Source organism: Malaclemys terrapin (genome assembly GCF_027887155.1).
Source record: "Malaclemys terrapin pileata isolate rMalTer1 chromosome 20 unlocalized genomic scaffold, rMalTer1.hap1 SUPER_20_unloc_2, whole genome shotgun sequence".
NCBI lineage: Eukaryota > Metazoa > Chordata > Testudines > Emydidae > Malaclemys > Malaclemys terrapin.
Genome location: NW_026530189.1, coordinates 59,556 through 76,747, shown reverse-complemented (window position 1 = coordinate 76,747; position 17,192 = coordinate 59,556). Strand labels below are relative to the sequence as shown.

The 17,192-nt window shown below is 68.3% G+C and overlaps 1 protein-coding gene, 1 long non-coding RNA gene and 3 other non-coding genes across 6 annotated transcripts; 1 reads left to right on the top strand and 4 right to left on the bottom strand.

Annotated features, from left to right (window-relative positions):
- Window positions 1–1,157: 1,157 nt before the first annotated feature.
- Window positions 1,158–2,165, bottom strand: LOC128829528 (uncharacterized). Its single transcript, XR_008443346.1, has 3 exons — window positions 2,060–2,165; window positions 1,699–1,808; window positions 1,158–1,327 (listed from the first exon to the last, which is right to left on the bottom strand). It is a non-coding gene; the product is annotated as an uncharacterized LOC128829528 (long non-coding RNA).
- LOC128829554 (small nucleolar RNA SNORD88) lies at window positions 1,401–1,491 on the bottom strand. Its single transcript, XR_008443351.1, has one exon. It is a non-coding gene; the product is annotated as a small nucleolar RNA SNORD88 (small nucleolar RNA).
- On the bottom strand, window positions 1,897–1,985 carry LOC128829553 (small nucleolar RNA SNORD88). Its single transcript, XR_008443350.1, has one exon. It is a non-coding gene; the product is annotated as a small nucleolar RNA SNORD88 (small nucleolar RNA).
- Window positions 2,166–2,304: 139 nt separating the features above from the next.
- On the bottom strand, window positions 2,305–2,395 carry LOC128829552 (small nucleolar RNA SNORD88). The gene has a single exon (XR_008443349.1). It is a non-coding gene; the product is annotated as a small nucleolar RNA SNORD88 (small nucleolar RNA).
- Window positions 2,396–4,763: 2,368 nt separating this feature from the next.
- Window positions 4,764–16,387, top strand: LOC128829518 (protein kinase C and casein kinase substrate in neurons 2 protein-like). Of its 2 annotated transcripts, none has more exons than XM_054014982.1 (10): window positions 4,764–5,109; window positions 7,165–7,232; window positions 7,451–7,607; window positions 10,094–10,329; window positions 10,645–10,800; window positions 11,573–11,748; window positions 12,145–12,265; window positions 14,461–14,561; window positions 15,079–15,173; window positions 15,977–16,385. In XM_054014982.1, exons 2-10 carry the CDS (start codon window positions 7,173–7,175, stop codon window positions 16,087–16,089), a joined length of 1,215 nt encoding a protein of 404 aa, XP_053870957.1. In that variant the 5' UTR covers window positions 4,764–5,109; window positions 7,165–7,172; the 3' UTR covers window positions 16,090–16,385. The 2 variants fall into 2 exon arrangements, with proteins under 2 accessions (XP_053870957.1, XP_053870956.1); XM_054014981.1 differs by lacking the exon at window positions 4,764–5,109 and adding an exon at window positions 6,681–6,873 and having other exon boundaries at window positions 15,977–16,387.
- Window positions 16,388–17,192: the final 805 nt, after the last annotated feature.

Here is a 17,192-nt window from a genome sequence, read left to right as displayed (position 1 = left end):
TGCTGCCCACCCTAGAGGTGGGGGCAATCTCCCCCCTCCCCCAGCAGCTCTTCACAAACCAGGCTTTGCCCCCAGCTGGACCCGCCCCCCCCCTCACTCAAACACGGGGAGGGGCCTCTTCTCCACCTGTGAGTCCTGACAAGCAGCACAGGTCCACTGGGGCAGTATCCCACTCCTGCCACCATTTGGTCACCCGCTGGATGGGTGGGAGACAACCCCCCCAGCACACAGTAGGGGCACAGAGCTGTCACACGGCACCTGCCACCCCCCGCCCTGGGTACAACACCCTCCCCCCCAGGGCGTGAAGGGTGGGTGGGTGATGTAGCTCCCTCGCAGAGCCCGAGGAACTAGTTCACCCAGGGTGGGGCCCACCCCCTCTTCTCTAGGCCAGCAAAAGGGCTGAGGCACCAGAGATCCCTGCCAACCCAACAGGGGGAAGGGGAGAGAAGAGTCACTGGACCCTGGATCTCTCAGCCCAGCCAGGCACAAACCAGCATCTGAACCCGCTCAGACCCCGGGGCCCCCACCTCTACATGGGGCAAGAAATCTTAGCTAGACCCAGGCAATCTGTGCTGGCCTATGCCCCCACTGGGAACCACCCCTTTAGTGCCCTCTCCCCCAGGACAGGCCCGTGGCCTCACCCTTCACCCCCAGCAGCACTTGCCTCCCTGCTGAGAATCCAGCCCCCGGAGGTATTTACAGCCACCCCCCCCCAGCCTTGGCCAACAAGGGGAACCCCCTCTTCCCCCCCAGCTGGCTCTGGGCATGGTCAAGTTCCAGCTCCCCTCTCTCTGTCCCCTTGCTGCCCTATGGCATGACCCCCTCCCAGCTCCTGCTCTGCCACCCCAGAGCTAGGCAAAGCAGGGGGGAAACTGAGGCACAGATGGGAGACTCACTGGCCCCTGCTGCTCTTCTTCCTAGGCAGGGAGTCAGCCCAGTGAGGGGTAGACTCCTTGCAGTTGGGGGAGGCTGGGAGGTTCCCCCCCACCCCCAGGCACAGGACCACAGAGCAGCGCTAAGCAGCAAGGAACCTGCTCCCCCCCATACCAAGCAGCCACTGAGCAAGGTCCTAGCCTTTCTCCCTGCCCCCAAACATGGAGCCTCATGCTCCTCCCATCCCCTCCCCGACCCCCCACCACAAGCAACTCAGCCCAGGGGAGAGACCAACACAACTTTATTGGCAGGACAGGAGCTGCAGCTGCTGGGAGAGTAGGTGAACCCCACACCCCCGCTCAGCAGGCCCCGAGAGGGGAGAGCTGGGAACAGAACCCAGGAATCCTGGCTTCCTGGGCCAGTGCAGGGCTCCGCACACGCAGGGTCTTGGCACCTGGAAGAGAAACAAGGACTGTCTTAGCCTCCCCTGCACCCCAATCCATCACTGCCCCCACAATCCCAACTGCAGCCCCCTCAGTCCCCCAGGGTGTCAAGTCCCCAGGGGGCACTGATTTCGTCACAGGAGTTCAGAGCCCAGTGCTGACATCATTGGGGATCCCCAGCCCCCCCCCCCCCACCTCATCCTCCTTCCAGGCCCCCCCAGCATCAAGCCCCAGCCCCACATTCTCCCCCACCCCCTAAATCACATACCCCAGGACCCCCATTCAACCCCACCTGCTCCCAATGCCCCTCCCCCACACCGCCTAGCATCTGGGGGTGGGTGGGACCTAGGCGGCTTCTCCCCCCATCCCCCATGATACTCACCGGTCTAGGGGGGTGCAGGGAGGTCCTTGCAGAAGTGTGGGACAGGTCACAGTCTTGGGGAATTTTTACCCCCACAACCCCAGCATCACTCCACAGTCACTGCACAGCACCTGGTGGGGGAGCAGACCCACAGTCAGCAATGCACCCTAGCTCAGAGCCCCCAGAACAGGGTCAGGCTGGGGTGCACTGTCCCCCCAGAGCCCCCTCAGTCCCCAGGGTGTCAAGGCCCCAGGAGGCACTGATTTCGTCACAAAGTTCGGAGCCCAGTGCTGACATCATTGGGGACCCCCCTGCCCCAGGCTGGGGTTCCCCAGTATTTGGGTTCTATGGGGGAACAGGGCAGCATCAGCCCAATACCTACCAGCCAGCGGCCTCACTGCACCCCAGTGCCCATGGGTCTCTGCAGGGCGTATCACAGCACCATTCCTCCAGCCTCACCCAGGTCAGCTCACAGGGTGTGTGTGTGGGGGGGTCTCCCCAGGGACAGCAGCCCCACCTGGGCACCCCACCGCTCGTCCATGGCGGCGTCACTGCTGGGCAGCTAGAGAGGAGAGGAGCATTAGCAAGTCACCCCCCCCCCCAAACTTTGCTCCCCCTCCCAAGTCCAGCCCCCTCAGTCCCCCAGGGTGTCAAGTCCCCGAGAGGCACCGATGTCCTCACAGGAGTTCGGAGCCCAGTGCTGACATCATCGGGGACCCAGCACCCCCCTGTACACCAGGACAAGCCCCCGCTTCTGAGTCCAGCCCCCTCCCCCTTACCTCCTCACAAGCTCTCCCTGATACCACCATTCCCTTAGCCAAGCCTCCCCGCTCATCGCCCCCCCATCACAATGTGCCCCCACCTCCCCCACCCATTCCCCAGATCTCCCCCTCCCCCATTAACTATCCCTCCCCAGGCCACCCCCCCAGCTCCCTCCCATCTATCCCCCAGCCACCCCCCCGATCCCCATCTATCCCTCCATCCCCCCAGCTCCCCCCCAATCTAGCCCTCCATCCCCCCCTCAGGCCGCAGCTCCCCCCTCCCCAGGCCCCACACACCCCGATCTCCCCCTCCCGGACGCCCCGCACCGCTCACCCGCCCACACGTGGCCCCAGCTAGTCCCGCTCCGCTCCACGTGGCATGATGCCCGCTGGGGCCTCGCTATTTAAAGCTCCCTGTAAGGCCCCCGGGCCGGGGCTGCCCCTCTGAGCGCCTGACGGAAAAGGCCAGGACCCCGCCTCGCCTCCCCTCTCCTCTCCCGGCGCGGGGAGGGGGCTGTGGGGAGGGGGAGGAGGAGAGCCCTAGAGGGAAGGGGCGGGAGGGGAGGGGGGTGTCTCTGTGCGAGAGCGGGACAGGCACCTGGAAGGGCAGCCCTCCGAGGGCGGGACCTAGGAATAGGGTGAGGGGAGGGGGCCTAGGAATGGAGAGGGGCGGGGCCTAGGAATGGGGTGGGTGCAGAAGGGGCGGGGCCTGAGAGGGGTCTAGGGAGGGGATGGGCCTAGGAAGGGGGAGGGGCAGGACCTGGCAGTGGGGAGGAACCTACGGATGGGGAGGAGCCTGAGAAGGAGAGGCCGGGATGGGGTGGGGCCTGGGAGTGGGGGGAGCAGGAGGGAGAGGGGTGGTCGTTCCCCAGTCCCCCACCCCATCCCTAAGGGGTAGCACAGCCCTGGGGGGCAGAGTGAAGGACAGGGAGACCCCCAAAAAACGAAGGGGTTGGAACACCCCCTCAGGGGCTCTGTTTGGGGGAACTGGTGCTTCTGACTGGATCCCGTTATATCCCATCCCCCGGGAACCCCCAGAACGGAGACACCTCCCTGTCGTCCCCCCGCTATATCCCATCCCCCGGGAACCCCCAGAACCGAGACCCTTCCCTGTCCCCCCCCCCCGCTAGATCCCATCCCCCGGGGACCCCCAGAACTGAGACACGTCCATGTCCCCCCCCCGCTATATCCCATCCCCCGGGAACCCCCAGAACCAAAACACGTCCATGTCCCTCCCCCCGCTATATCCCATCCCCCGGGAACCCCCAGAACTGAGACACGTCCATGTCTCCCCCCCCCCCCCCGCTATATCTCATTCCCCGGGAACCCCCAGAACTGAGACACGTCCCTGTCCCCCCCCTGCTATATCTCATTCCCCGGGAACCCCCAGAACTGAGACACGTCCCTGTCCCCCCCCCACTATATCCCATCCCCCGGAAACCCCCAGAACTGAGACACGTCCATGTCCCCCCCCCCGCTATATCCCATCCCCCGGGAACCCCCAGAACTGAGACACGTCCATGTCTCCCCCCCCCCCGCTATATCTCATTCCCCGGGAACCCCCAGAACTGAGACACGTCCCTGTCCCCCCCCTGCTATATCTCATTCCCCGGGAACCCCCAGAACTGAGACACGTCCCTGTCCCCCCCCGCTAGATCCCATCCCCCGGGAACCCCCAGAACTGAGACACGTCCCTGTCCCCCCCCCACTATATCCCATCCCCCGGAAACCCCCAGAACTGAGACACGTCCATGTCCCCCCCCCGCTATATCCCATCCCCCGGGAACCCCCAGAACTGAGACACGTCCATGTCCCCCCCCCCCGCTATATCTCATTCCCCGGGAACCCCCAGAACTGAGACACGTCCCTGTCCCCCCCCTGCTATATCTCATTCCCCGGGAACCCCCAGAACTGAGACACGTCCCAGCCCCCAGGGGTCCCTCTCCTTGAATTGCTACTAGCCCTGGAAACCAGACACCGGGCCCAGGAGCCAGAAATATCCCTGGCCGAGCCGAGCCTGGGCGGGGCTGGCCGCGGGGGCCGCGCTGGTTATTTTTACAGCTCTGCCTGGCACGGGGTGTCCCAGCCCCACGTCTGCCCCTGGGGACGGCTGGCTCTGGGCCCCGAGCAGCCCCATGGCAGCAGTGTGTGTGTGTGTGGGGGGGCTATGCCTCCGTCGAGGCTGCCTGGAAACAGCCCAGCAGAACAGCTGCCCCAGCTGTCAGGCGCTGAACGGGCCTGGCGTGCGCCCCACTCGGGGTGGGGCAGCCGGGGCATGTCGGGAGTGGTGACGTGTGTGTGAGAGCTTTGCAGCGCTGCGAGCTTCCCCACAGCAGTGCCTCCAAGCTGGGGACCCTGGGGCTGCGAGCTTCCCCACAGCAGTGCCCTCAAGCCAGGGACCCCGGAGCTGTGAGCTTCCCCCCAGCAGTGCCCCCAGCCGGGGACCCCAGTGCTGCGAACTTCCTCACAGCAGTGCCTCCAGCCAGGGACCCCAGTGCTGCGAGCTTCCCCACAGCAGTGTCCAGCCAGGCCCTTTGAGCTGTGCGGGGCGCTGAAGGGGTTAACGGCCCATGTGTGTCGGGAGCCCCCTCCCCCTGAAATCTGACATTCCCTGCCCAGGAATCCTGGAGCCGCAAGGCAGAGAGGGAGAGACACCCAGAGAGGGGAAGGGGTGAGTGAAAGGGAGGGGAAGTGGGCTGGGACCCCTCCACCAGCGCCACCTCCCCCCCCCCCCCGCATGTTGCCAGTTGACAGTCCCAGCTGGGGAGGAGTGGGGTGTGGGGGAGGACAGGGGGGATTCAGGAGCATTGGAGGGCTGGGAGGAGAGGGGTGGGGGTAGGAATTGGAGGGGGCTCAGAGGACGGGGTGCGGGGAGGGGAAGGGGAGAATTGGGGCACGGGGAGTGCGGAGATGGGAACTGGGGGTGGGCAGAGGGGGGCTGAGGACAGGGCGGGGGGGGTGGTTGGGAGACAAGTCTGCACAGCTGCTGGGAGAGAGGAGGGGTTTCCATGGGGTGGGGAGAGGCGGGGGGGGCAGAGAAGACAGGAGGGAAGGGGGGTGCCAGGGTCGAGAGGGAGCAGGCAGGATAGGGGGAGAAACCCACCCATGGCCCTTCCCCCATTGCTGCCGCCCCCAGGGCGCTGGCGGGTCCTGGCCCCCCCACCCATCTCCCCTTCTGCCGTTATTTTCCCTTCTTCCTGGCCAGGGCAAGTGCCTGGAAAATCCAGGCGCGGATGCCAAGAGCGGGGTGGAGCGGGCGGGGGTGGAAGGAGGGGGGCAGGGCCAGATGGGGGCTATGGGGAGGGGACAGGGCCGGGAAGCCTGTTCTCTGTCCCTACCCCCCCCCCTTTTTCCAGTTTCTCACCCCGAGTCAACCCTGGTCCTGGCTGGGGGGAGATGTGACTGGGGGGGGACACTCCAGGGAGAGGAGAGGGAAGACCAGGGGGCAGATCCCTGGGGGGTCCAGAGCAGAGGCCAATGGGGAGGGGGCAGTGTTTCCAGGCAGGGAGCCAGCCCCAGTTGCATGGTGACCCAGGGCCCAGGTCTTATAGGGGCGCCCGAGACATTTACCCTGCTCCGGGGGGGGGGGGGGGGAGCAGCCCCCATGTGGAGCCAGCATGCCCCCCCCCCAGAGAAAAGGGCAAGGCCTATCCCACTAAGGTGGGGACTTGGGTCCCCGCATCCGGGCCCTGCTGCCATGGAGGGAGACACCACGGCGACCCCTAGCGACGCCAGGAAGGCCCTTGGCAATGTCATGGTAGCCCCGAGCAACACCGCGGCGACCCCTGGCGACGCCAGCAAGGCCCTTGGCAATGTCCTGGTAGTCCCGAGCGACACCGCGGCGACCCCTGGCGACGCCAGCAAGGCCCTTGGCAATGTCCTGGTAGCCCCGAGCGACACCGCGGCGAACCCTGGCGACCCCAGCAAGGCCCTTGGCAATGTCCTGGTAGCCCCGAGCGACACCGCGGCGACCCCTGGCGACCCCAGCAAGGCCCTTGGCAATGTCATGGTAGCCCCGAGCGACACCGCGGCGACCCCTGGCGACGCCAGCAAGGCGCTTGGGAATGCCACAGCGACCCCTAGCGACCCCGGTGCAGCCCTTGGCAATGTCACGGTAGCCTCTAGCGGCCCCGTGGTGACCCCTAGCGAGGTGGGGGAGGCGGGAGATGGTGGAAGCTGGGTGCCCCTGACCCCGGTACCGGTACCGCCCTGACAGCCCCCACCCCGGTGACAGGCGGGCGGGGGGGACCCGATGCAGGAGCCAGCCGCATCGGCCTCCTGGCTTGGGCTGGTCCGTGGCGCGGCTCCATCTTCCCTAACTGCTAACACATGTTCCCCGCGCCGCCCGGCTCCACATCAGCGCCCGGCCCCCCCGCCAGCCGCCCCGCGCTGCAGCCCAGCTCTGTTGGGCCCCGGGCAGCGCCAGCCCCACAAGGTACCGGCCGGGGGGGCTGGGGGTCTGGAGCATGATCTGGGGTTCCCTGTGCAGCTGGGGGGTTGTGGCAGGGCCATGGGGCTCCAGCTCACTGACCGGGGAGGGGGGCGGGAGGTTTGGCCGTGGGGGGGTGCCTGGGGAGGGGACGCTAGTCTTACTGTGGGGGCCCAAGTGGGAGGGGGCCCAGGAGGGGGGTCCGGCTCCGGGGGCGGGGTCCCTGGAGGGCTGGGGGAGGGGTCGTCTGGGTAGGTCTCACCACCATCCCCCGCCCGTCCCGTCCCCCCCTCGCAGGTTGGACCATGTCGGAGATCTACAGTGAGGTGGCCGGGGACGAGCCCCCCAGCGACAGCTTCTGGATGGTGAGTGTCCGGGGGGAGGCGGGGTTCGGTCCCTGCAGTGGGGCTGGCTCTGCGGCTGGGGGGCGAAGATGGGGGGTCCCAGGGTTTGTTGGGGTCAGCGTAGAGGGAGGTTCCAACCCCCACCCCGCCTCCGGGGTTGGGGCGACATGGGATTGGGGGGGTGAATTGGTGGGGGGCTCCAGCTGGGTCTGACCCCCCCAATGTCTGCTCCCCCCCAGCCGAACCGGTACCAGCGCACGGTGCGGCGGCTGGAGGAGGGGTCCCAGGTCTGCGACCAGCTGGTCGGCTGCTTCCGGGACCGGGCGCGAATCGAAGGCAGCTACGCCCGGCACATGGGGGCCTGGGTGCAGAAGTGGCGCCCCCTGGTGGATGCGAGTGAGTCCCCACCCCCTGCCCCCTACAGCGCGGTGCCCCCTACAGAGCCCCCCGCCCCAACCCCCTCAGCACAGAGCCCCCTACCGAGGCCCCACGCCCCTACAGCCCGGCGCCCCCTACCGAGCCCCCCGCCCCACGCCCCTACAGCCCGGTACCCCCCACCGAACCCCCCACCCCAACCCCCTGCAGCACCGCGCTCCCTACAGAGCCCCCTGCCCCACCCCCCTGCAGCCCGGCGCCCCCTACCGAGCCCCCCGCCCCACCCTCCTACAGCGCAGAGCCCCCTACCGAGCCCCCCGCCCCACCCTCCTACAGCGCAGAGCCCCCTACCGAGCCCCCCGCCCCACGCCCCTACAGCCCGGTACCCCCCACCGAACCCCCCGCCCCATGCCCCTACAGCCCGGTACCCCCCACCGAACCCCCCGCCCCACCCCCCTGCAGCCCGGCGCCCCCTACCGAGCCCCCCGCCCCACCCTCCTACAGTGCAGTGCCCCCTACAGAGCCCCCAGCCCCAACCCCCTCAGCACAGAGCCCCCTACCGAGCCCCACGCCCCTACAGCCCGGTACCCCCCACCGAACCCCCCACCCCAACCCCCTGCAGCGCCGCGCTCCCTACAGAGCCCCCCGCCCCAACCCCCTGCAGCCCGGCGCCCCCTACTGAGCCCCCGCCCCACCCTCCTACAGCGCAGTGCCCCCTACAGAGCCCCCCGCCCCAACCCCCTCAGCACAGAGCCCCCTACCGAGCCCCCCACCCCTACAGCCCGGCGCCCCCCACCGAACCCCCCGCCCCAACCCCCTGCAGCGCCGCGCTCCCTACAGAGCCCCCTGCCCCACCCCCCTGCAGCCCGGCGCCCCCTACCGAGCCCCCCGCCCCACGCCCCTACAGCCCGGTACCCCCCACCGAACCCCCCGCCCCAACCCCCTGCAGCGCCGCGCTCCCTACAGAGCCCCCTGCCCCACCCCCCTGCAGCCCGGCGCCCCCTACCGAGCCCCCCGCCCCAACCCTCCTACAGCGCAGTGCCCCCTACAGAGCCCCCCGCCCCAACCCCCTGCAGCCCGGCGCCCCCTACTGAGCCCCCCGCCCCACCCTCCTACAGCGCAGTGCCCCCTACAGAGCTCCCCGCCCCACCCCCCTGCAGCCCGGCGCCCCCTACCGAGCCCCCCGCCCCACCCTCCTACAGCGCAGTGCCCCCTACAGAGCCCCCCGCCCCAACCCCCTCAGCACAGAGCCCCCTACCGAGCCCCCCGCCCCACGCCCCTACAGCCCGGTACCCCCCACCGAACCCCCCGCCCCACGCCCCTACAGCCCGGTACCCCCCACCGAACCCCCCGCCCCACCCCCCTGCAGCCCGGCGCCCCCTACCGAGCCCCCCGCCCCACCCTCCTACAGTGCAGTGCCCCCTACAGAGCCCCCCGCCCCAACCCCCTCAGCACAGAGCCCCCTACCGAGCCCCACGCCCCTACAGCCCGGTACCCCCCACCGAACCCCCCACCCCAACCCCCTGCAGCGCCGCGCTCCCTACAGAGCCCCCCGCCCCAACCCCCTGCAGCCCGGCGCCCCCTACTGAGCCCCCCGCCCCAGCCTCCTACAGCGCAGTGCCCCCTACAGAGCTCCCCGCCCCACCCCCCTGCAGCCCGGCGCCCCCTACCGAGCCCCCCGCCCCACCCTCCTACAGCGCAGTGCCCCCTACAGAGCCCCCCGCCCCAACCCCCTCAGCACAGAGCCCCCTACCGAGCCCCCCGCCCCACGCCCCTACAGCCCGGTACCCCCCACCGAACCCCCCGCCCCACGCCCCTACAGCCCGGTACCCCCCACCGAACCCCCCGCCCCACCCCCCTGCAGCCCGGCGCCCCCTACCGAGCCCCCCGCCCCACCCTCCTACAGTGCAGTGCCCCCTACAGAGCCCCCCGCCCCAACCCCCTCAGCACAGAGCCCCCTACCGAGCCCCACGCCCCTACAGCCCGGTACCCCCCACCGAACCCCCCACCCCAACCCCCTGCAGCGCCGCGCTCCCTACAGAGCCCCCCGCCCCAACCCCCTGCAGCCCGGCGCCCCCTACTGAGCCCCCCGCCCCACCCTCCTACAGCGCAGTGCCCCCTACAGAGCCCCCCGCCCCAACCCCCTCAGCACAGAGCCCCCTACCGAGGCCCCACGCCCCTACAGCCCGGCGCCCCCTACCGAGCCCCCCGCCCCACGCCCCTACAGCCCGGTACCCCCCACCGAACCCCCCACCCCAACCCCCTGCAGCACCGCGCTCCCTACAGAGCCCCCTGCCCCACCCCCCTGCAGCCCGGCGCCCCCTACCGAGCCCCCCGCCCCACCCTCCTACAGCGCAGTGCCCCCTACAGAGCCCCCCGCCCCACCCCCTGGAGCCCGGCGCCCCCTACTGAGCCCCCCGCCCCACCCTCCTACAGCGCAGTGCCCCCTACAGAGCCCCCCGCCCCACCCCCTGGAGCCCGGCGCCCCCATCTCGGCTCTCCCGCAGGCCCCCTGTACGGCTCAGTGCGCCGGGCCTGGCAGGCCTTCCTGGACACCACGGAGCGGCTGGGCCGGCTGCACCAGGACACGCAGCGGGCGCTGGTGGCGGAGGAGCTCGCCCGCCTGCGGGGCTGGCAGCGGGACAACTACCACCGCAAGCTGCTGGGCGGCTTCCGCGAGGCCCGCGAGCTGGAGAGCGGCTTCCGGCGCGCCCAGAAACCCTGGGCCCGCCGCCTGGGCAAGGTGGGGGCTGCCCGGGGGGCCGCATGGGGGGCAATGCATGGGGGCAGGGGGTGGGGCGCCACGCTGGGGTGCTGCCTGGGGGGCACAGGGGGGCGCATTGGGGCCCAGTGTATGGGGGGTGCAATCAGAGTGGGGGGCGTTGCAAGGGGGCACTGGGCGGAGGTTGCCGGGGGGAGGTTATGGGGATCAGGCAGGGTTGTGGGGGGATCACTGGGGTCCATGGGGTGGGAGTCAATGGGACTGTGGAATGGGGGGGGTCAGGGTCCCTGGGGGTCCCAGCCCCGCTTGCAGCCCCTGGTTTTGCCCCTCCCTCAGGTGGAGAAGGCCAAAGCCTCGTACCACCGGGCCTGCCGTAAGGAGCACGCGGCCGCGGGGCGGGAGCAGCTGGCCCCAGGGGGCCCCCCCCTGGCCCCCGACCGCCAGCGCGCCCTGCGGGAGGAGCGCCAGCGCCACACCCTGGAGACGCACAAGGTGGGCGTGCCCGGCCGCGGAGCCCTCTCCCCGGCACCGGATCCAGCCTTGGACAGCCTCGGGGAGGCCCCCCTCCGTGGGCCAGAACCCCAGGGGTCCTGCTCTTCCGCCAGGGTCAGCCCCACGGCTGCCCCCCGCCAGCGACAGACTCCCCGAGAGAGCCCTGTACCCCCAGGGGGCAGCCCACCGCCTCCTGTGCCGCCCAGCCGGCGGGACAGACGGACACTCCTTGGGCAGCAGAGCGAGGAGTTACCCCCTGGCCTGCTCTGGTGCCCCGGAGCCTGGCCCAGCGGTGACCCCCTGGCTCCTGCTTGGTCCCTGTCACAGCTCAGGGGCGCCACCCCCCCCTTTGCTCCCTGGCTGGTCAGATCCAGCCAGTCTCCTGCAAGGGGGGGGCCCCTCCACGGCCGTTAGTTGCCGGGTCGCCAATGTCCAGGTGATGGGTCTCCGGGGCCAGGCCCAGGCCCCAGACAGCCGGCGCGGGTCGCAGCTGCGTCTCTGGGCCTCTGCGGGGAGTAACCAGCCCTGTGCCACCTGCAGGGCACAGTGCAACTCATAGGGGAAACCGAGGCACGCGCCGTGTTCCTCCAACTGATTGCAGAAAATTCCCATGCCTGGTTAATGAACCCCCCCACCCCCCACTCCTCGTTTGTCCAGACTGCTGGGCTCCCCCCCCCCCGCCCCTGCTGAATGGGTCCAGGGGAGGCCCTTTCTTCTCCTGGCCTTGGGGCTGCCCTGCCCCTGGAGCCCCCCTGACGCTCCTGCCCCCCAGGAGCGGCAGCACTACGAGCAGGCGCTGGCGGAGCTGACCCGGGCCAGCCCGCGCTATGTGGAGGAGATGGAGTCGGTCTTCGAGCAGGGCCAAGAGTTCGAGCAGAGACGCATCGACTTCCTCAAGGAGGCCTTGACGGCTCTGCAGCGCCGGCTGGACCCCACCGCCCACCCCGGGTAAGAGAGACCCCTCCCCCTGCCGGCTGGACCTCACCGCCCACCCCAGGTAAGAGAGACCCCTCCCCCTGCCGGCTGGACCTCACCGCCCACCCCGGGTACGAGAGATCCCTCCCCCCGCCGGCTGGACCCCACCGCCCACCCCGGGTAAGAGAGACCCCCGCCCCCGCCAGCTGGACCCCTCCCCGCCCACCCCTGTTGGGGTCAATAGTGGGGGAGCAGATTGGGTCTGGGGGCGGGAGGCTACTGGGGAAGCCGGGCTGGGCCAGGCGTGGGAGTGCAGGGGAGGAGTTGGGGGGGATGGAGGAGGCTGGGTCGGGGGAGGTTGGACTGAGACAGACCCCCCCCCCCCGTTGGGGGAGCTGACGCCCCCCCTTCCTCCCCCCGCCCCCGCAGAGTGCAGGCTGCGCAGAACCAGCTCCGCCAGGCCATCAGCGACATCAGCGCCCGCCAGGACCTGGACTGGTGGCGCCGCCAACACGGGCCCGGCATGGCCATGGCATGGCCCGAGTTCGAGGTGAGGCCCCCTGTCATGGAGCCACCGGGGCGATGCCCAGCCGGGACTTGGGGGGAGCCTCTTCTCTCGGAGCAGACTGTCCCCAGGCAAGAAGCTGCCACAGTTCCCACCTTCTTGGGGCTGAGCCCGGAGCATTCAGCATCCCCGTCCCCCCGTGCGCCTCCCACAGCGAGTCCGTTGGGTGGGGGTGGGGGGGTCCTGGGGCAGTCAGAGGGTCCTGCCCCCTGTCATGGACTCACAGGTGGTGCCCACTCTTGGCCCCGTGCGGTCCGTGGGGGGGGTGTCTCTTTCAGTGCGACAGCCCTTCTCGGGGGGTCCACTCTCTCTCGGGGTCAGACCCCTCCACCTCCTGGATCCGCACCTCTCTGAGCCTTAGCACGTCTGTCTCTGCCGCGGGCCCCCTCAGGGAGTCCCCTCGCTCCGGACCCCCGGGGCCTCCACCCCCCGAAGGGGACGATGCTCCCCCCCCTCCCTGTTCTCTAGCCCGGAGCGACTCTCAGCCAGCGTAACTGTGACAGTGCTGCCCGTGGGAGCCAGCTGAGGTCACACAATCAGGGTGAACTGCAAACAGAACGGGGCAGACAAACCCCAAACGCTGGTGGTTCTTCCAATACTTAGATTTACCCACCAGCCTAGAACAGCTTCTGTAGTACCTCACTGGTTACTCAGGGTCCAACCAACGCAGCTCCCCTAAAGTGCCTGGCCTCAGGCCTCCGTCCAGACCCACCTGTCAGATGTGCTGATGGTTCCTGAAAATCTTCTCTCATCCTATAAAAGAAAAGGTTCTTCCAACCCCAAAGGACCCGCCCCACACCCAGCTCCAACGATAACTTAGATCTGACCCAAAATACCCGCTAGAGCCAATTCTTATTAACTAAACTCAAAGTTATTGAAAAAGAAAAGCGAGAGAGTGTTGGTTAAAAGATCAATATACAGACAGACTTCAATTCAATTCTTGAGGTTCAGACACAGCAGAGGTGAGTTTGTAGTTGCCAAAAGTCCTTTTAGAAATAGTCCAGAGGTTACAGTCCAATGTCCATATTCAGGGTGACTCCAGTCAGTGACTGGGGATCTCAATCCTTGTGGCTTAAGGTTTCCCCCTCTTGAAACCCAAAGCGGATCTGAGATGAAGCAGGATCGTGTCCCAGGTTCTTATACATTTCCAGCAGCCTTTCCGCCCGAGAAAACAATTGGCTTAATTCTCCTTCCAAACATCCTGGCAATTAGCACAGGGTCATTTACCCATTACACAGTTCAGATCCAGGTCACCCCAACCTTCAGAGAGACACAGGGACAATAACACAATTTCCCTCAAGTATCATCACAAATGTGAATATTCCTTTTTTGATCTTTGAATCAAAGCTCTAGCAATAGACAAGACTCCTTTGCTCACATCACAAGACCTGAGCAAACACCTCCCCTTGAGATCTCTCACAATGCAGACTTGCATTTCACAGCCCTATTCATTTACAGATCTTCCTAACCAGTCCTTAAGGTTCACCCCTGGGGCAGGTCCGTCTGAGTTAATGAACTCTTTCTGGCCCTGTCACCTTCCAACGAAATATTATATTACACTCATAACGTCACCGTAACACAGGAGGGTTTATTGAGCATTGAACCCAGCACAGGAAACTCTCTGACCCCCAGGCCTGGCCTCCCTCAGCCCAGCACATCCCAGTCCCCCCTGCACCCAGGTGGGCGCTGCCTGCCCCCCCTCTCCAGCCCCGAGCCCCCCTGCTTCCCAGCTGGGCATCTGATACCCCTGGCCCCGCCTCTGTCCATTGTCTTCTCTCCAGGGAACCAGGGTCACCTGGGCCTCCTCTCCCCTCTTCCGTCCGTTGCCCTGCTCCGGCCTTCCCGGGCACAGTCACCTGGGCGCAGCCCCGTCCGGTGACAAGGGGCGGCCAGAGCATCCGTGCAGGCAGCTGGAGCAGCCCCTGCAAAAGTCACCCCCCCATAGCCCCACCACCTAGACATTGGTGCAGCACACAGGGAAACTGAGGCACGCACAAAACAGCAGGACACACACGACACACGTCACTCCCCCGCCCCCACCGCAGCCCCCTGGGAGCCCAGCTCGGCGGGTCCAGCTCTGGGCCCATCTACATGGGAACCCCCAGAGCTCCCCCCACCCCCCAAGCAAGTATGGGCCAGGCTGGGAGCCCCCCAGGGCTGAACCCCCATTCCCCCCCCAGGCATGGAGCCCAGAGTGGGAGCAACCGAGCCCCAAAGCGCCACCACCGGGGCAGGAGGAGGAGAAGGTGCCGCTGCAGAGCATCCGCCTAGCCCCGAGCAGGTGAGCGGGGGGGGGCAGGCAGGGGGGGCAGGTGAGCGGGGGGGGCAGGCAGGGGGGGCAGGTGAGCAGGGCGGGGGGGCAGGGAAGTGGGGGAGGCAGGCCAGTGGGGCAAGTGAGCAGGGAGGGAGGCGAGTGGGGCAGGGGGGTAGGCGGGGGGGACAGGTGAGCAGGACAGGGGGCCAGGTGGGGGGGGCAGGTGAGCAGGGCGGGGGGGCAGGTGAGGCGGGGGAAGCCAGGGGGACCCTGTCCCATTTGCTGCCCACAGCCCCCTAGGCATGTCGACAACCCAATCACGCCCCAGGCCACCTACGATGACCCACCAGCCCCCCTCACCCCACCCCGGAGACCCTATAATAACACACCGGCCTCTTGGAAAACCCTGCCCTACCCCCAGCCTGCACGGCGCAGCCCCCGCTTGGGAGGGAGTGGGGGGACCCTTGGGGTGATGGGGGGGGCTCGGGTGTGGGCGTGTCCCCCAGGAGCTCCGCCCCATCCCACCGCCTCCCCTGCCCCGCAGTGCGGCCGAGGCGCCGGCGCCGGTTCTGGGCCAGCGGGTTCGGGCCATTTACGACTACACTGGGCAGGAGCCGGACGAGCTGAGCTTCACCGCGGGTGAGTGACCCCCGGGGGGGGGCCCTGACCCCCCCCCAGCCCAACCCTCGGCTGGGCCCTGCCCCCCCCAAGCCCCACAGCCCATCCCCCAGCTGGGCCCTGCCCCCCTGACCCCTCCAGCCCATCCCCCAGCTGGGCCCTGCCCCCCCGAGCCCCACAGCCCATCCCCCAGCTGGGCCCTGCCCCCCTGACCCCTCCAGCCCATCCCCCAGCTGGGCCCTGCCCCCCCGAGCCCCACAGCCCATCCCCCAGCTGAGCCCCACCCCCCTGCCCCTCCGAGCCTCCCACCCATCCCCCGGCTGGGCCCTGCCCCCTCTGGACCCCCACAGCCCATCCCCCAGCTGGGCCCTGCCCCCTGCCCCTGCTGGACCCCCCGACCCATCCCCTGGCTGGGCCCTGACCCCCCTGGACTCCCACACCGAGCCCTTCCCCTGACACAGCCCACCCCCACCCCACATACCCCCCTCCCCCAACAGACCCCCCCAATTGACCCCATCCCCCCTGAATGGACCCCCATCCATGCTCCACTGAGCCCCTCTGCTGACAGACCCCAGACCCCCACCCCACTGCTCCCCGCAGGGCCCCCCCACACCCCACTTCCCGACAGACCCCACCCCGCACTGCCCCCGATGGATCCCATCCCCCTTAATGGACCCCCACCCCACTGAGCCCATCCCCCAACAGACCCCTCCCCTGATGGACCCAAACCCCACTGACTGCCCCCCCGACCTCACCCCACCCCTGAACAGCCTACAGACCCAATGAGCCCCCCTCACCCCCTAACGCGCTGCCTGTCCTTGCAGGGGAGGAGCTGACAAAGCTGGAGGAGCAGGACCCCCAGGGCTGGTGCAAGGGGGTGACGGACGGGGGGCGCGTGGGGCTGTACCCTGCCAACTACGTCCAGCCGGTGCCCTGACCTCAGAGCCCCTCTCCGCGGGGGGCTGCACCCCGCCACCCACCGTCAGCTGCGGCAGGGATGGGAAGGGGGGACCCTGCCCCGACGCCCCCGAACCCTGCCCTGCTGACCCCCCCCCAACAGCCCCCCCAGCCACTTGGGGAAAGGAGGGGCTGGCTGTTGGGGGAGATATCTCAGGATAGCAGGTGACCCACCCACCCCCCAGGCCCACTTCAGCCCCCCATGTCTGCCACCCCCATGACCCCATCTACGATTCCCCCCCCAGGTCCCCCATGTCTGGGACACCCCCAACTCCTACAGAAACAACAATAAACTCTTAACACCCATCCCCAAGAGTCTGAGTCCATCCCTGATATGCAACCCCCCCCAGACAGGTTGGGGGCTGTGGGGAGCGCTATGGGGAGGTCTATGGGTCTGTGGGGCAGGATTATGGTACAGGTTGGGGGCTGTGGGGAGGGCTATGGGGCTGTGGGGAAGGGAGCGGGAAGGGGGCTGTGGGGAGGTCTATGGGGCAGCGGGGGAGGGGGGTTATGGTGCAGGGAGGGGGCTGTGGGGAGGATTATGGGGCTTGGGGGAAGGGGTGGGGAGGGACTGTGGGGATACGGAGGGTTATGGTAAAGTTTGGGGGCTGTGGGAAGGGCTATGGGGCCCTGGGGAAGGGGTGGGGAGGAGGCTGTGGGGAGGTGTTTGGGGGGAGGGAGAGGGTTATGGTTGGGGGCTGTGGGGAAGGGGGCAGGGATGGCTATGGGGCTGTGGGGAGGGTTATAGGGCTGTGGGGGTGGGGAGGGTTATGGTGCAGGTTGGGGGGCTGTGGGGAGGATTATGGGGCTGTGAAGAAGGGGATGGGGAGGTGCTGTGGGGCTGCAGAGGGTTATGGTACAGGTTGGGGGCTGTGGGGAGGGCTATGGGGCTGCGGGGAAGGGGGTGGGGAGGGCTATAGGGCTGTGGGGAGGGTTATAGGGCTGTGGGGGTGTGGAGAGTTATGGTACAGGTTGTGGGTTGTGGGGAGGGTTATGGGGCTGCGGGGAGGGTTATAGGGCTGTGGGGTGGGGAGTGTTATGGTACAGGTTGTGGGTTGTGGGGAGGGTTATGGGGCTGCGGGG

What these genes read in the sequence shown, in the direction of transcription:
- LOC128829518 (XM_054014981.1), top strand. Translation starts at nt 6,768, where the DNA reads ATGTTCCCCGCGCCGCCCGGCTCCACATCAGCGCCCGGCCCCCCCGCC. An exon ending in GCGCCCCCTGGTGGATGCGA is followed by an intron (nt 7,608 to 10,093) that starts GTGAGTCCCCAC and finishes GCTCTCCCGCAG; the next exon opens with GCCCCCTGTACGGCTCAGTG. An exon ending in ATCCGCCTAGCCCCGAGCAG is followed by an intron (nt 14,562 to 15,078) that starts GTGAGCGGGGGG and finishes CCTGCCCCGCAG; the next exon opens with TGCGGCCGAGGCGCCGGCGC.